This window comes from Bufo gargarizans, chromosome 1 (genome assembly GCF_014858855.1).
Source record: "Bufo gargarizans isolate SCDJY-AF-19 chromosome 1, ASM1485885v1, whole genome shotgun sequence".
NCBI lineage: Eukaryota > Metazoa > Chordata > Amphibia > Anura > Bufonidae > Bufo > Bufo gargarizans.
The window spans coordinates 378,742,704-378,759,380 of record NC_058080.1 but is presented as its reverse complement, the minus strand read 5'-3'; the positions used below and the strand labels follow the sequence as shown (position 1 = coordinate 378,759,380).

The 16,677-nt window shown below is 40.9% G+C and overlaps 1 protein-coding gene across 4 annotated transcripts in view; it reads right to left on the bottom strand.

The window, feature by feature from the left end:
- Nucleotides 1–407: 407 nt before the first annotated feature.
- USE1 (unconventional SNARE in the ER 1) overlaps nucleotides 408–16,677 on the bottom strand; it is a 103,805-nt gene continuing 87,535 nt past the window's right edge. For all 4 annotated transcript variants that reach the window (XM_044285097.1, XM_044285106.1, XM_044285116.1 and 1 more), the window contains exons 5-8: nucleotides 11,258–11,276; nucleotides 8,618–8,648; nucleotides 787–949; nucleotides 408–662 (exon numbers count right to left, since the gene is read on the bottom strand). In XM_044285097.1, coding sequence (XP_044141032.1) covers nucleotides 480–662; nucleotides 787–949; nucleotides 8,618–8,648; nucleotides 11,258–11,276 — 396 coding nt within the window. In that variant the 3' untranslated portion in view covers nucleotides 408–479. The remainder of the gene's footprint in view (nucleotides 663–786; nucleotides 950–8,617; nucleotides 8,649–11,257; nucleotides 11,277–16,677) is intronic.

The window sequence follows — 16,677 nt, the reverse complement described above, 5'->3', positions numbered from 1 at the left end:
TGATACCCATGATGTTTTTATTTATTTAGGTATTTATTTTGTAATTATACGGAAAGGGGGTGGATTTAAACTTTTATATATATTTTTTTCAAAAATGTATTTTTTATTTTGGTGTTTCTACTCTAGGGGTTTTCAGCGGGTCTTCAACCAGACGCACATTACAGTAAATGGGGATCCGGGGATGCACGGTGGTATCCAGCTAAGCCGGATACAGTGAATTGCGGTAGTCTGTTCCTCTGCTGGAGATCAGAGTGCAGATGTGAACCCAGCCTTAGCCACAGAAATACTAATCTGATTCCCCGCGCACAATTAAAACCACATTTCACAAGGAGCTGAAATACTTTGTTCGGATGTTGTGAAATAACTCTTAAGTAAACGGCAAAAACTGAAGTGGAAAACAAATATAATCCATGCGTGTCTTTTTAGATGCATAGATTTTACAGGCAAAATGGAGAGAATATAATTGTGAGAATGGGTTGTCACCGCAGCCGTGGAAAGAGTCTTATGAAGAGTATCATGCTGATAAATGTGCAGCAGACAAAAATGAGCATGATCCATAGAAGCCAATTGACAGATTTCTTCGCATGCTGCTCCAGACGGTCTGATTCAGTCTTCAGCTTCTCAAAGTTCTGGTCCGCCAGTTTCAAAGATTGGTTAAGCGTCTAGATGAACAAAAAGATAAATTAAATAAGTTGTGTTTTTACCTACACATCCCTAAATATGTGCTCATGTTTAAGCAGATTTATTTCAAGACATTTATTGCATTCTTCAACAAGTTTTTTTTACCTGGTTGTCCTGTTTAATAACATTCTGTACCGCTAAGGTGTTATTCTTAAGATTCTGAGTAAGACGCAACATCTCCTCAGCTAGCTTCTCTTGCATGTTGTTGTGATGCTGTAGCATTGCATCAAGCTCTGCTGAAGTCTGTTTGTCATCCGATGTGGAGCCCCTGCAAGATGTATCAATTAATATTCTGACATTTAAAAGTATAAAAGTTGTTGTCCAGGATCAAAAAAACATGTTTGCTTTTTTTTCAAAAACAATGCCACACCTGTCCACAAGTTGGCTGTGGCATTGCAGCTCCATTTACTTTACGGGAACTAAGCTGCAATACCAGACACAAGCCATAGACAGGTCTGGTTGTGTATCAGAATGGAAGCAGCCATGTTTTTCTCATCCTGGGCAACCCCTTTAAAAGGGTATTTGAGAACTTTCATATTGAAGGCCTATCCTCGGGATAAGCCATCAATATTTGATTAGCGGGGGTCTGACACCCTGCACCGCGGTGTTCAGCTCTTTCAGATTAGCTCCTCCTGGGCTGGAACTACACAGTACTGTTTAGTGGACGGAGCTGGTAACTGCAGCACTGATACATATCATTTTATTGGGAGCAGAGCTGCAGTTACCAGCACGGTGCTGGGTTTTGGACCACTGCAGATTAGATTTACAGGCCTTCTGGACGTTACCTTTAAGGAGGACCTTTCATGGGTCCAGACATTAAAAACTAAGTATCAGGATACGTAGGGCATAGTGCAGGGATCTAACTGCACTTACTATTTTTTCTGGGCACTGCTCCGTTCGCCCGCTGTGGCCCCCGTTGTATTCTCCCACCTGGTATGCAAATTTTAGCATCGGAGCAATGAGGAGGAGACTGAGTCCTTCTCCGTGGGCGTCTCCTTCTACGCTGGCTGTAGCGCTGTCCAATCGCAGCGGAAAGCGTCACAGCCAGGGAGAAAAAATAACTCTCCTTCTCCCTGGCTGTGACTCTTTGTGCTGCGATTGGACAGCGCTACAGCCAGGGGAGAAGGAGACGCCCACGGAGAAGGACTCAGTCTCCTCCTCATTGCTCCGATGCTAAAATTTGCATACCAGGTGGGAGAATACAACGGGGGCCACAGCGGGCGAACGGAGCAGTGCCCAGAAAAAATAATAAGTGCAGTTAAATCCCCACACTATGCCCTACGTATCCTGATACTTAGTTTATAATGTCTGGACCCATTAAATGTCCTCTTTAAGTTTATACTAATGACAACAGCATTACTTTAAAAAGGCCATGGACACATTTGTACTGAGTTTTTTTTTTGTTAATTTGCTTCCCAATTGCTAATTAAAACAACTTTAAAAATGTTCGTTATACATTTCTATTGTTTTTCTTGTACAGAGTGTGTGCAAGTCCTTCCCCTAGCTGCAGTATCTGACCTGGGTCTGATGCCTCTCTCTGCTCTCCCCCTCTGTATTTTCAGTGTTAGGCCTTATTCCCACAGTCAGTGTTTTATCAGTGGTTGCCGTTGGTGATTTTAAGCCAAGACCAAGTGACGATCTAAACACAGAACAGGAGCAGATCTTTCCCTTAGACCTCATCTCTGTGGAGGCTCCAATCCTGGTTTTGGCTCACAGTCACTGATGGAAATCACTTAGCAAAACATTGACATGTGAATAAAGCCTTACGGGTAGCAGCAGGAGTTTGTTCACGGCAGATGTGTGGAGAGGAAAGACGGGATCCAATGTAGCCAGCTCACACAGGTTTTACATAAGGAGAAAAGCACACATAAGGTAGTTTGTAAGGGGAGGGCAGCAGCATCCTGGATACACAGCAACTGAAAGGACACATCCACATAAGAAAACCAGGAGCAGGTTACAAACTTAAAGGGAACCGGTCATCAACTTTATGCTGACCTCACTGAGGTGACAAATGCTGATGTCATTGGTGTGTCACTCATCAGCTAAAAGTAAGTGGTTGCTGAGAACCAGCATCATAATCATTGCAGCCCAGGCCTTGAGAAGAGTCCTGGTTATACATCATCTCCTGCACTCCCCACCCATCTGCTGATGGTTGGCAGTTCTCTCCTAGAGAGATAGGGAGAAAACTAGGTAGAAGACTGTCAGTCATCAGCAGGTGGGCAGGAGAGCAGGAAGTCATGGATAACCATGACTCTTCTCAGGTGGCCAGGACTCTTTTCCAGGCCCAGTCTGCAATGATTGTGATGTTGGTTCCTGGCAACCACTTACTTTTAACTTTTAAATGACAGACCGCTGAAATCAACTCGCCTGTCTCTGCTTTATTCTGCCATTAGTACGAGCAGCATAAAGTTGATGACAGATTCCTTTTAACTCCTTAAGGACACAGCCTTATTTCACCTTAAGGACCAGGCCATTTTTTGCAAATCTGACCAGTGTCACTTTAAGTGCTGATAACTTTAAAACGCTTTGACTTCTCCAGGCCGTTTCGATATTGTTTTTTCGTCACATATTGTACTTCATGACACTGGTAAAATGAAGTAAAAAAAAAAATCATTTTTATTTATTAAAAAATACCAAATTTAGCAAAAATTTGTAAAAAATATTGCTAATTTCCAAGTTTCAATTACTCTACTTCTATAATACATAGTAATACCTCCAAACATAGTTATTACTTTACATTCCCCATATGTCTACTTCATGTTTGCATCATTTTGGGAATGACATTTTATATTTTGGGGATGTTACAAGGCTTAGAAGTTTGGAAGCAAATCTTGAAATTGTTCTGAACTTTTCAAAAAAAACAATTTTTAAGGACCAGTTCAGGTCTGAAGTCACTTTGCGAGGCTTATATAATAGAAACCACCCAAAATTGACCCCATTCTATAAACTACACCCCTCAAGGTATTTAAAACTGATTTTACAAACGTCGTTAACCCTTCAGGTGTTGCACAAGTTATTGGCAAATGGGGATGAAATTAGAAAATGTCATTTTTTTGTCTAATTTTCCATTTTAACCCATTTTTTCCACTAACAAAACAAGGGTGAACAGCCAAACAAGACTGTATCCTTATTACCCTGACTCTGCCGTTTACAGAAACACCCCATATGTGGCCGTAAACTACATGTGGCCGTAGAGTGAAAGGTGCGCCGTTTGGTTTTTGGAGGGCTGATTTTTATGGACCGGTTTATTTACACTGTGTCCTGTTTCAACCCTCCTGGAGTAGAAACTCCCTAAAAGTGACCCCATTTTGGAAACTACAGGATAAGGTGGCAGTTTTGTTGGGATTATTTTTAGGGTACATATGATTTTTGGTTGCTCAGTCTATATTACATTTTTGTGAGGCAAGGTTACCAAAAATTTAAATTCTGAAATTTCATCTCCAATTGACATTAACTGTTGAGGATCACCTAAAAGGGTTAATAAAGTTTGTAAAATCAGTTTTGAATACCTTGAGGGGTGTAGTTTCATAGATGGGTCACTTTTGTGGAGTTTTTACTCTAGGGGGGCTTCAAAAGGGACATGGTGTCTGTGGTGAAAGCCACTTCGCCACAGTGTTTTGGAGGGGGCTGTTTGCCAGCCTCCTTCCCTAGGATTGTGGGCCCTCTCATCAGCCAGGCCTCCTTTGTTCACAAAGGACTTGGACTAACTTGAACCCCTGGTCTAATTCGTGCCATTTTGGGATGTTCTATGTGTATTGAAAAGGGTGGGACATTGTACACGTTCAGTAGTGAGGTCTGTTCCATTGTCTCTCTGTGTGTATTGGCGATGTCCTTTGTCCTGAGAGATAAATGAATTACTTCTCGGTTATCTCCAGGACAGAAGATATTGTGTATTCGCCTGCCTGTGATGATTGCATCAACCCAGTGTGAGGTAATTCTATCATGGGCAGAGGGGAGGATTTTGTGTGGGGTCTGCAGTGCGTATGGTGTCAAGTGGAGTGCTTGGAGTCCTCGGAAAGCACTAGGAGCATCTATCGACGGAGGTACCCGGTCGGGGTGCCAGGAGATCCGTTACAGTGTCAATAAAAAAGGCCATATATCAGGGTAATAAATATTAAGTTTTGTTTTGTTGTTAACCCTTGCTTTGTTACCGGAAAAAACTGATTGAAATGGAAAAGTGCCAAAAATAGCTGTTTTGGCACCGTTTTTTTGTGTTTTTTTTTACCATGTTAATCTGGGGGGTTAGGTCATGGGGTATTTTTATAGAGGAGATTCTTACGGACGTGGAGATACCTAATAAGTCAATTACAATTATTTAGGTTTTAGACTATATTATCATCTTTGATACAAAAAAAGGTTTTTGTATCTCTAAAGTCTGAGTATTTTTTTTTTTTTTTGCCGATTATCTTATGTAGGGGCTCATTTTTTGCGGGATGAGAGGACTTTTATTGGCACTATTTTAGGGGCTATAGGACTTTTTCATTGCTTGCTAGTAAAATTTTTGTTGGGTAAGGTGACAAACTACAAACTAAAGGAATTTATCGAGCGGAGTACTGAGTGCTTTGATTCTACAGACATTTCACAGAATTTAGAAGCAATATGCTGTGAAAATGTAATATAACATTTTTTCCAATAAAATGTTGCTTTAGACCCAGATTTTTCATTTTCACAAAAAGTAAACAGGAGAAAAGAGACCTCACAATTTGTTATTATACCGTGTTTACTGGTTTTCTAAACACCCTACAAGTAGCCCTAATCTTTTGCCTCGGCATACAACAGGGCTGAAAAGTAATTATGAGCGAAGCAAGTTTTGGATGCTACACCTTCCAAGATGACAGTCGTAACCAAAGCAGAGTTCGGTTTCAAGTTTTAAAGTGGTCTTCCACTTTAAAAATCAACTACCGAAGTTATTCAACAAAGTCTCGTGCAACCTCGCAAATAACGGACTTCGGCTCATCGGCACCCGTACATTTTAATGCTGCAAGAACAGAGATGGATCTCCATATAGCATTCATCTGAAGTTTTGAACAAGGCAGTATCGCTCATCAGGAGTAAAAGAGCACCATGCGCATTTAATGCGCAATGTGGTGATTTATGCACGTTCACACTGCAAAACATGGACACCAGCCGTGTGTATTCCCCGTTTCCCCTTGCACAGGTCCCGCACTATGTTACAAATGCCTATTCTTGTGCATAAAACAGACAAGAATATGACATGTTCTATTTTCTTTGCGGGGTTGCAGAATGGACATACAGATGCAGACAGCACACAATGGTACTGTCCACAACTTTTGCAGCCCTATTGGAGTCTGCTTCTGATCCACACAAAAAAAAAAAATTGGGAACGGACTCGGAAAAAAAATACAGTCGTGAGAATGGGGCCTTACACCACTTGTGCCAAGAACTGTAGAAGCTCTGGGATGTAATAATAAATGGAAACACAAAAGAAGTGAACTCATTTTAGAAACTCCGTGAGCGGACCATGCAAAGTGAAAATAGCACGTTTTCCAGAGATATGGCATTTCAGTTCCTAATATGTTGTGCCCAGCTGGTGCCATCTGAAAATCACAGCACACTACTTGAATTGATAGGCTGATTCTACTGGGTACAGAAATGCCATAAATGTGGATGTAAGCTGCTGTATGGATAGACAGCAGGGCTCAGAAAGGAAGGAGCACCATTTGGCTTTTGGAACACTGATTTCGCTAGAATGATTTTCAGGTGCTACATTACTTTTGAAGAGCCCCTGAGGTACCTTTACAGTGGAAAGCACCCTATAATATACCCAATTTTGGAAACTACATCCCTCAAGATATTTATCCACGGGTGGACTGCACCTTTTGCAGAAATGAATGAGCAGATGACTCTGCAAAATGAAAATTGCAAGTTTTCCACAGACATGCATTTCAGTGCCCAATATGTTGCGCCAAGCACACCCTTTAAATTGTTAAGTAGGTTCTACTGGGTACTGATTTTAAAAGAAAAAAAAATTATGTTTTGAGTCGCCATTTTCTGGGAGCCATATTTTTTTTTTCCTGGTGATAGCATGCGCACTGGCGGCATAGTGTTCCTTCCCTGTGCTGGCATCAGCCTAAGGGAAGGAACTGTCATGTGCGATCTAACTGTGAGCAAGGAGGAGATTTGTGGATACCGGCGGTGCTGGGCTCCTTCACAGGGAGGCATGGTTGGGCTCCAAGAAGGTTAGTACAGCCCCTTGGGCTCCGTACCAGGCTCATTTACATATCTATAAAATCATTTTTTAAACACAATAAAAGCACACAGCACTATAGGACAGGTATATTGCGGACATGCTAGCCGCGATCTAGCCGTGCATGTCCGCATCTCAATAGGGAAAAAAGAGGTGACAGAATCCCTTTAAGTCAAACGCAAATATATAGACAAGGGAACAGCAGTGACAAGCCCTCAAGAGAAGACCCTCAGACATTAGTATGGATCAAGAACAGGATTCAGATAAAGTACATGATTTATTAAAACAGACATCATGAGAGGTGACATGTCCTCTTTAAATACAGATTAAGGCCTCTTTCACACTTGCGTTTTCCGGATCCGGCGTGTACTCCACTTGCCGGAATTACACGCCGGATCCGGAAAAACGCAAGTGTACTTAAAGCATTTGAAGACGGATCCGTCTTCAAAATGCTTTCAGTGTTACTATGGCACCCAGGACGCTATTAAAGTCCTGGTTGCCATAGTAGGAGCAGGGGAGCGGTATACTTACAGTCCGCGCGGCTCCCAGGGCGCTCCAGAGTGACGTCAGAGCGCCCCGTGCGCATGGATGACGTGCCATGCGATCACGTCATCCATGCGTGTGGGGCGCCCTGATGTCACTCTGGAGCGCCCCGGGAGCCGCACGGACGGTAAGTATGCTGCTCCCCCGCTCCCCGCTACACTTTACCATGGCTGCCACTACTTTAGCGTCCCGGCAGCCATGGTAACCATTCAGAAAAAGCTAAACGTCGGATCAGGCAATGCGCCGAAACGACGTTTAGCTTAAGGCCGGATCCGGATCAATGCCTTTCAATGGGCATTAATTCCGGATCCGGCCTTGCGGCAAGTCTTCAGGATTTTTGGCCAGAGCAAAAAGCGCAGCATGCTGCAGTATTTTCTCCGGCCAAAAAACGTTCCGTTCCGGAACTGAAGACATCCTGAACGTATTTCTCTCCATTCAGAATGCATTAGGATAAAACTGATCAGGATTCTTCCGGCATAGAGCCCCGACGATGGAACTCTATGCCGGAAGAAAAGAACGCAAGTGTGAAAGAGCCCTAAGCTACTTTTACATTAGCGACAGCCTTCTCCAGCAGGCTGTTCCAGTGGGGGAACAGCCTGCCGAATCTGTGCTGCCGCTGGAAGTCCGCTTTGGCCCCTTTGACTATAATGGGGCAATTCAAATGATCATAGCACACATCTATTTACTGGCTTGCTCTGGGTGCTCGCCTAGGTTGGTTCCCAGCTCCACCTCAGGAACACTTTCTCCAATATAGGTAATAAATTAGACAGCACTCCAAAATTGAAGGTGAAATAGTCAGTGATTTTTATTCAGCTGGACATAATGGTATGTAGTAAATTCAGGCAATGTTTGGGGCTATATGTAGCCCTTCATCAGGCTTTGTGTATAAGCACAATCATGTGGGCGCCGGCGTCCATTGTATAAATATATGCTCAATAAGTTCCATCAGTGTAAGTCTATAATTTTTCCAAAAGCAATGATAATTGTTTTACAGGAGCTTTTTATGAAGGTGTCAGAGTATGGTAAAATACAGGAGTGAGAAATTTGCCTTGCCACGCCACAGACCTGGTAATAACTGCCCAACATTTCCTACTTAATTCACTGATTTATCAACTTTTTGAATACGGTAGGTTTGCAATTTTCTAATTAAATAAAAGTTTGGGTAATATTTATACCACTACTCACTTCCTTTTTCTTGGATATAAATCCCCAGAACCTAGCAAATACAAAAGAAGTGCAAGCAGTTAATAAAAAATTAACTAATGATAGATAATGGTAATTGTAATAAAACCAAACTCAAACATGAAAATTACAATCTCAGCCTTATTTGAGTTGTTTAGCTTTTGCTATATAAACTATAATCTTGAACATTAAAATTTGATACCATGAAATAAAATAAAAACTCATTTCGACCCCACCATGGCATTTTAAACTTCTTAAAATGTAAAAAAAAAAAAAGAGTGGCAACCAAGATCTGGGGGGATCAGTACTGAATGGGCTGCGCAGGGGATTCTGTGGATGAGTTTGTGTTCATTAATATACTTCATAAAATCATAGCCCATACAGTTCTGCTCCAAAAGATGCTGGCTCATTTATTAGGCAGTTTCAAAATAGCGTTAAAATGACCCAACAGGCTACTCTGGTAGAGAAACAGCCTGCCGGAGTTCATCGTATCTGGCGTTGACGGATACTAGTTTACCATACTGGAGCTCATTGACTTTAATGGGACCCGGCGGGGACACTGCCTGTTTCCAGCATCAATAGCCAGACAAAAAAGCACTGCTTGCAGCGGTATTTGTACGGCCATCCCATTTAGCCCTTCCGGCTAATCCAGATGCTATGAACTCCGGCAGGGTGTTCCTCTGTTAGAACAGCCTGCCGGATCATTTTAATTCTAGTATGAAACTAGCCTTAAAGCTGCTCTGTCACCAGGATCAACTCTATTAAACTAAATATACTGGTTGGTAGGGCTCATCATGCTGAATAAAACTATGCCTTTCTTTTGTCTGTAGGCTTAACAGCTGCAGAGATAGCTACCTTTTTATTCATATGCAAATGAGCAATTGGAGCATCAGGAGACAGAACCGAATCGTTTGAGCACTGCTTTATAACACCCCCTGTGCTCTGCACACTCCCCATTCCCCTATATTGACAGGGCTAGACAGCAGGCTGAGGGCAGAGCTGTGTCCTAGCATGTAAATATCATAAACACTATGTACTATAGCTTTACCACACTGAGATATGCTCAGAAAGCTAAATACATATTACTGCTTTAATCCCAAGCACACTATATGATTAGAAAGACACCATTAATATGCTAAAGCTAAGAAATATTAACCCCTTAGTGACGACCCCTACGCCTTTTTACGGCAGTCACTAACGTGCCTTAGGCTGGACCGCCGTCTTTTCACTGCGGCCTGCTCTAAGCGCTGCACAGGTCCCCCGTGCAGCGGAGAGCAGGGACTCGGTTCTCACATGAGAGCCGTGCTCCTGCTCCAACAGCCCGGACCAGCAGGAGTGACGATCCGGGCTGCTTATCAGCTTACATGTTGCCCACCGCATGTAAGCGGCGACAGAGGCAGTGGTATCACTGCGTCCGTATCGACCCGCACTACACAAATATGTACATTATCCTCAGAATTGCTAATGTATTCTTAGGTTTCAGGTTTCTAAGAAAAAAAACACTTTTCTCAGTATAGTAAGGCCTTTTTATTATATGATTATATATTATTTATTATAGTATAGCATTTTATTATGGGTTAAATAAAGGAGGGGGGGAAAAAAAGCAAAGTTTATATAAGTCTCTCCAGGGACTTGAACTTGGGATCTCTACATGCATGACAGACAACTTACCAATAAGCTATAGCATTACCACATAGTGATGCATATTTTCTATGCTTATGAGTAGGCTTTAGCTGTGAAGCATGTAGAGATTTGTTTAAAAACTTTGTTGTTAATGCTGTTTCTGTACAGCTTTAAAATGTATTGGCTCCGTGGAGCCAAACTTCATCTTGGCCGAAGTTGTGAGAGACTTTGGTGAATTACTTCAGTATTCCTATCTGCATATTTTAAAACATTTTAAAGTAGAAATCCAAAGCCCAATTTGGATTCCTATTTTAAAATGTTTTTAAATACGCAGATAGGAATACTGAAGTAATTCACTGAAGTCATGCGCAACTTTAGCCGAGATGAAGTTTGGCTCCACAGAGCCAATACATTTTAATGCTTTACAGAAACAGCATTAACAACAAACCTTTTGAACAAATCGACTTGGGATCTATGATACATATTACTGCTGTCTTTCTAATCAAATATTGTGCTTGTGAATAAAGTAGTAATATGTAGAATAGCTTTCAGAGACGATCTCATTGTAGTTAAGCTATAGTACATAGGGTGTATGATATGTAGACGCCAGGACACAGCTTTGCCCTCACCGTGTCTAGCCCTGTCAATCAAGGGGAGGGAGGAGTATGCAGAGCAGATGGGGTGTTATAAATCAGTGCTCCAAGGATTCAGCCTTGCCTCCTAGTGCTCAAACTTCTCATTTGCATATAAAAAATAACACAGATTTCTCTGCAGCTGTTTAGCATACAGACAAAAGAAAGGTATAATTTTAATCAGCATGATGAGCCCTATCAGCCAGTATGTTTGTTTTAATAGGTCCTGATGTCAGAGCTACTTTAAAAGATAATATATGTTAAAGAGATCTAGATGTAAAAACTTCATACATTCAAGGTAAAGAAAAACGTCATATGCGTTTTCTAAATCAGAATAGATGATGTCACTATAGTGCAATAGGCAGTGATTTCTTACACAAATACTTACTATTTTGTGACAATGCAGTCTGCAAGGGGAAAAAAAGAAGAGACTTGTCATTAAAAGCACACTAGTTTATATCTTAAAAGGAACCCGTCAACGGGATTTTGTGTATAGAGCTGAGGACATGGGTTGCTAGGTGGCCGCTAGCACATCCGCAATACCCAGTCCCCATAGCTCTCTATGCTTTTATTGTGTAAAAAAAACAATTTGATACATATACTAATTAACCTGAGATGAGTCCTGTATGTGAGATGAGTCAGGGACAGGACTCATCTCAGTTTAATTTGCACATGTATCAAATCGGTTTTTTTTACACAATAAAAGCACACAGAGCTATGGGGACTGGGTATTGCGGATGTGCTAGCGGCCACCTAGCAACCCATGTCCTCAGCTCTATACACAAAATCCCGGTGACAGGTTCCCTTTAAGGAAAAAGCCTGTATTGATCTATTTGAAATTCTTATTCTATTATTGTAACATTTTTGGTTAGGCTGGAATGAATTTATGCTGGTACAAGGCAATGGCTCACTCTACCATATACCAAGGTAGGTGCTCTAGTCCAATTGACTCACCCTTCCAATGATAAGTAGTACAATAAATGAATAATGGATGAACTGGCACTCAACCATAGGTGACTCACATGGATACACGTAGATTTATTATGGTATTAAAAACGATGTATAAAACATCACATAACATTCTCCACACAACAATTAACAAATTCTGCACTATGTCACTTAGAGTGAGACATGTACGTATATATTTCCTATATGTTTTTATATTTTACATATTTATTTATATATTCATATATCTATATATTTTTATATTAGAATGTTTTAAACACATCTTTATACAGTGGAATGGAGGGACAATATATAGAAATGGGTAAATTAGAAGATTTGAGGGACTATTTGGATTTTATTAATTTCATGGACTGCATTACAATTTTATCTTTTATTGTGCTAGCATCATTTTTTTTTTAACCTATAGGGAGGATATAAATCACCATCTTGCAAGCATAGGCAAAAAAACGCATAAATACATGAAAAAACGCATGCATACCGCATGGAAACCACATAGAGATCAAAACATGAGAATTCAATAAATTTTCAAAGGAAGTCGAACCACTAATCGATATATTTGAAAATTGTGTGATAAATATTCCATTACCAATTTGCAAGTATAAACAAACAAGAAAACTTTAAAATGCTTATATATCGAACTGCAAAGAAATCTGTAAGACACTGAAATCCAAACCAGGCTTTGATGGGAGCTCAAACAGGATATAAAAGATCGGATCCGGAAACATTGAATATAGCCACTGAAGAAGGGGACAGTACTCCCCGAAACGCGTCTGGGAACTGCCAAGACTATATTCAATGTCCGAATATATGCAAAAATAAGTCGGAAGCGCTTCCGATTTTTCGCAATATGCGGATGAAAAAAAATAATAAAAAATCGGATGCAAAAAAAATAAAATAAAAAATAAATCGGATACATAAAAATCGAATATTGACGAGAATCTGAATTTTCCCGCGAGTTGTGAGGAGAGTCACGTGAACCGCCAACAACAAAAACAGTGTGAAACGCCGAGGCACAGCGTGAGAGGCCAAGATTGCACACCATTGCACCATAGGCTGTAACTCCATGCTGAAAACGCGACTTTCTAATTCGACAATATCGATCACAGCAAAGGCGACATACAGGGTCACGTAAGCCCACAGTAGTGGGACGACACAACGGGCTGACCGACTGAACTGTAAGTAACCATTCAAGCGGGTACTGATCCATTTAGGTTATATACAAATATCGATATCAAAATTGAAAGCCTAAGCCACATCTTTGTTCTACATATGAGCCCCATATAGCAGAATTGCCTGATATGAACTGTGTACAACTGATCTCACTAGAATATCCTGGTTTACATATGAACTTTCTACAACTGGATCTACTGAAATACCTATACACTTTTATGAAAACACGGAACATATGTGGAGTGACTTTGTGGTTCACATACCTTTCTATATTCGGGTACATCCATGCGTGTTTTTATGGTTTTATGGTTCTATCCTTTTGTTTTTAGTGTGTAATATTTTAGTTATATTTTAGCTGCACAAATCAGCTGTTTTATATGTAGTTTTGAATACCATAATAAATCTACGTGTATCCATGCGAGTCACCTATGGTTGAGTGCCAGTCCATCCATTATTCATTTATTGGAATAAATTTAGCTCTTTCAGGCTCGGAGGATTTTCCATTTTTGCGTTTCAATTTTTTACTCCCTGCCTTCCCAGATCCATCACCTTTTTCTCTTCACATAGCCATATGGGGGCTGTTTTCTTTTGCGGGCCCATGTGTACTTGGTCATGGTATCATATAATATCGCATACAATGTAGTGGGGAGCCGGAAAACTTTTTATTCAATATTTTTCAGACGGTAAAACGAGAAAAAAAAAAAATGGCCATTTTTATTTTTTTTCATTATGGCATTCACCGTACTGGATAAATACATTTATATTTTAATATTTCTGACATTTTTGGAAACAGTAATGCTTAATTACCCTTTATAATTATTGAGAAAGGGTAAGTTTTACTATATCTTTGAAAACATTTTTTTTTTCTTTTTTCTGTCACCCAGGGTGACCGTAAAAAGCAATTATTAGATTGCTTCTCCCTTACATTGTAATTATGGAATTCATTTCAGATTTGCTATGTTCCTATGGAGCCCTGCAACCTATAGTGTTTCGCAGGATCCAAAACTGCAATAGCATGTTTTTTTTCCAAAAGCCCCATGCTATCGTAGACAGTGAATGGGTCTCCCGATCACCGCTGGGGGAGCATAACGCTCCTTAGTTTTCCACTCTCAGATGCTGTGGTCACATTAGAGCATGTCATCTGAGCAGTTAAATGAATACAATCGGCGTTCAACGATCACAGACATTAACCCTGGGTGTATGCTGCTTAAAACAGCAGCAACCCAGCAGCTAGCATACCCATTGAAAACAGCAATACAATATGTTATACACAGCATTGCACAGGTGCTAGTTTTCCGTGCCATGCTCCAATACTAGTCAATATAGGCCGTTGATGAACCAATCAGCTCACATGTCCCTCCATGACCGGTCATGTTGGGACTAGAATGCGGCACAGCCAGGGATGGGGACTAGTGTAAGCAGTTATGTTGAAAGCAGGGAAGCAGCACAGATGTTCTCAATACATTAAATTAGTAAGATACTTATGTACTGGACACATTCTGGGAAATAACAGTGGCATACTCCTTTAAGCACCTGCTTGAGCAGCTTTATATTCTTCATGGTAATGAAATGGAGGTCAGCCTACATACTGACGACTGGACCCTGTTCACATCTGCCTTGGGGGGGTCCATTTACAATAGAAGACACAGAGAGCTCTGTCAGATCTGCTACACAATGGACATTGTTTAGTGTGGGCAACAAACATTTTTGTTTCATATTTTTGCATAAGGTCCAATGTATTTTTTGATAAGTTTCTCCAAATGCTGCACATATCTCAGTCTCTGATCCTCCTCAAGGCAACTATAAGAAAACCTTGCCTGCTATTCAAGGCTGTCTAACAGACCATATTTAATCATGGGAAAAGTTAGACTTCTCAATAACGTTCTGTTTACTAAGCAGCTTTGACCTTGATTACTTAGAGAATAATTTTTAACAATAGTGCCATTGTTTTATTAGCTAGTTTATAGAGACTAAATAGACAAAATGCTACAATCTAGGGCAAATATGAGATAAGACATGTTAACTCCCAAAGTAAATGTATTTCTTGTAAACACGGGCATTTAAGAAAACACTTGTCACATATTTATTATGCTTTTTAAACCAGGTCGATTTCCATTTTGTCACATTGAAGATGGCTTCCTGATATACATTCACTATGAGGAGACTAAGTAGGCAAAATGGAGTTCTGGTAGAAGTATTTAATGAAACTTCCATTGGTAGAAATGGAAATGTCCTGGACTTCATCCATCCATAATAATAAAAGCCCTGTGTGCGTGCTCAGGGCTGCGTGTCCGTGCGTGTGTCGATAATCCATAATAATAAAAGCCCTGTGTGTGTGCTCAGGGCTGCGTGTCCGTGCGCGTGTCGATAATCCATAATAATAAAAGCCCTGTGTGTGTGCTCAGGGCTGCGTGTCCGTGCGCGTGTCGATAATCCATAATAATAAAAGCCCTGTGTGTGTGCTCAGGGCTGCGTGTCCGTGCGCGTGTCGATAATCCATAATAATAAAAGCCCTGTGTGCGTGCTCAGGGCTGCGTGTCCGTGCGTATGTGCCGATAATTGAACTGGGCATGACGCGTGACCAGTGTCGTCATGTAGCTCTTGCCTAATGATGTAATGATCTAATAAGGCCTGTGGGGTGCCAATCAAGCTAGTACTGCATGAATCATATTGTGATTGGCAGTGCCCACTGGACTCTTCGCACCAGTATTTTCATATTTTTTCCTATATGCTGCAAGGGAAATTTCATACAGTAGTATCTTTAGAAATCTATTACCATTCAGAAAAACTGTATAGAATGTGGAGGGATGCTAGAAATAAAATTACAGCTATACAACTTTTTTTTTTTATAGTTTTTCTTGCCTGTGTGAAGAATAATTTTTTGTGGGTTGATCTGTAGTTTGTATTGATACTATTTAGGCTACTTTCACACTAGCGTTCGATCTGATCCGTTCTGAACGGATCCGCTCATAATAATGCAGACAGTGGCTCCGTTCAGAACGGATCCGTCTGCATTATATTGGCAAAAAAAAAAAAGCTAGTGTGAAATTAGCCTGAGGGGATCCGTCCAGACTTTTACATTGAAAGTCAATGGGGGACGGATCAGTTTGAAGATTGAGCCATATTGTGGCATCTTCAAACGGATCCGTCCCCGTTGACTTACATTGTAAGTCTGGACGGATCCGCACGGCCAGGCGGACACCCGAACGCTGCAAGCAGCGTTCAGGTGTCCGCCTGCTGAGCGGAGGCTGAACGCCGCCAGACTGATGCATTCTGAGCGGATCCGCATCCATTCAGACTGTATCAGGGCTGGACGGAAGCGTTCGGGTCCGCTCGTGAGCCCCTTCAAACGGAGCTCACGAGCGGACAGCCGAACGCTAGTGTGAAACTAGCCTTAGGAGTGAGTATGCCTTTTTGATCACTTTTTATTCATTTTTTTGGGGAGGTGAAAAAAATTGCAAATCAGCCATTACTTTTTCTGTTAGACTCAGAGCATTCACCATACAGAATAAATATTTTTATAGTTCAGCGTTTTGGGCCATGGTGATGCTCATGAGGATTATTTTATTTTTAATATAGATAGGGATGATTAAGTAATAAATATAAAAATTCTAATCTTTTTGAAAACTTATTTTTTTTTTACACACATTTTTTAAGTCCAACTTGGGGACT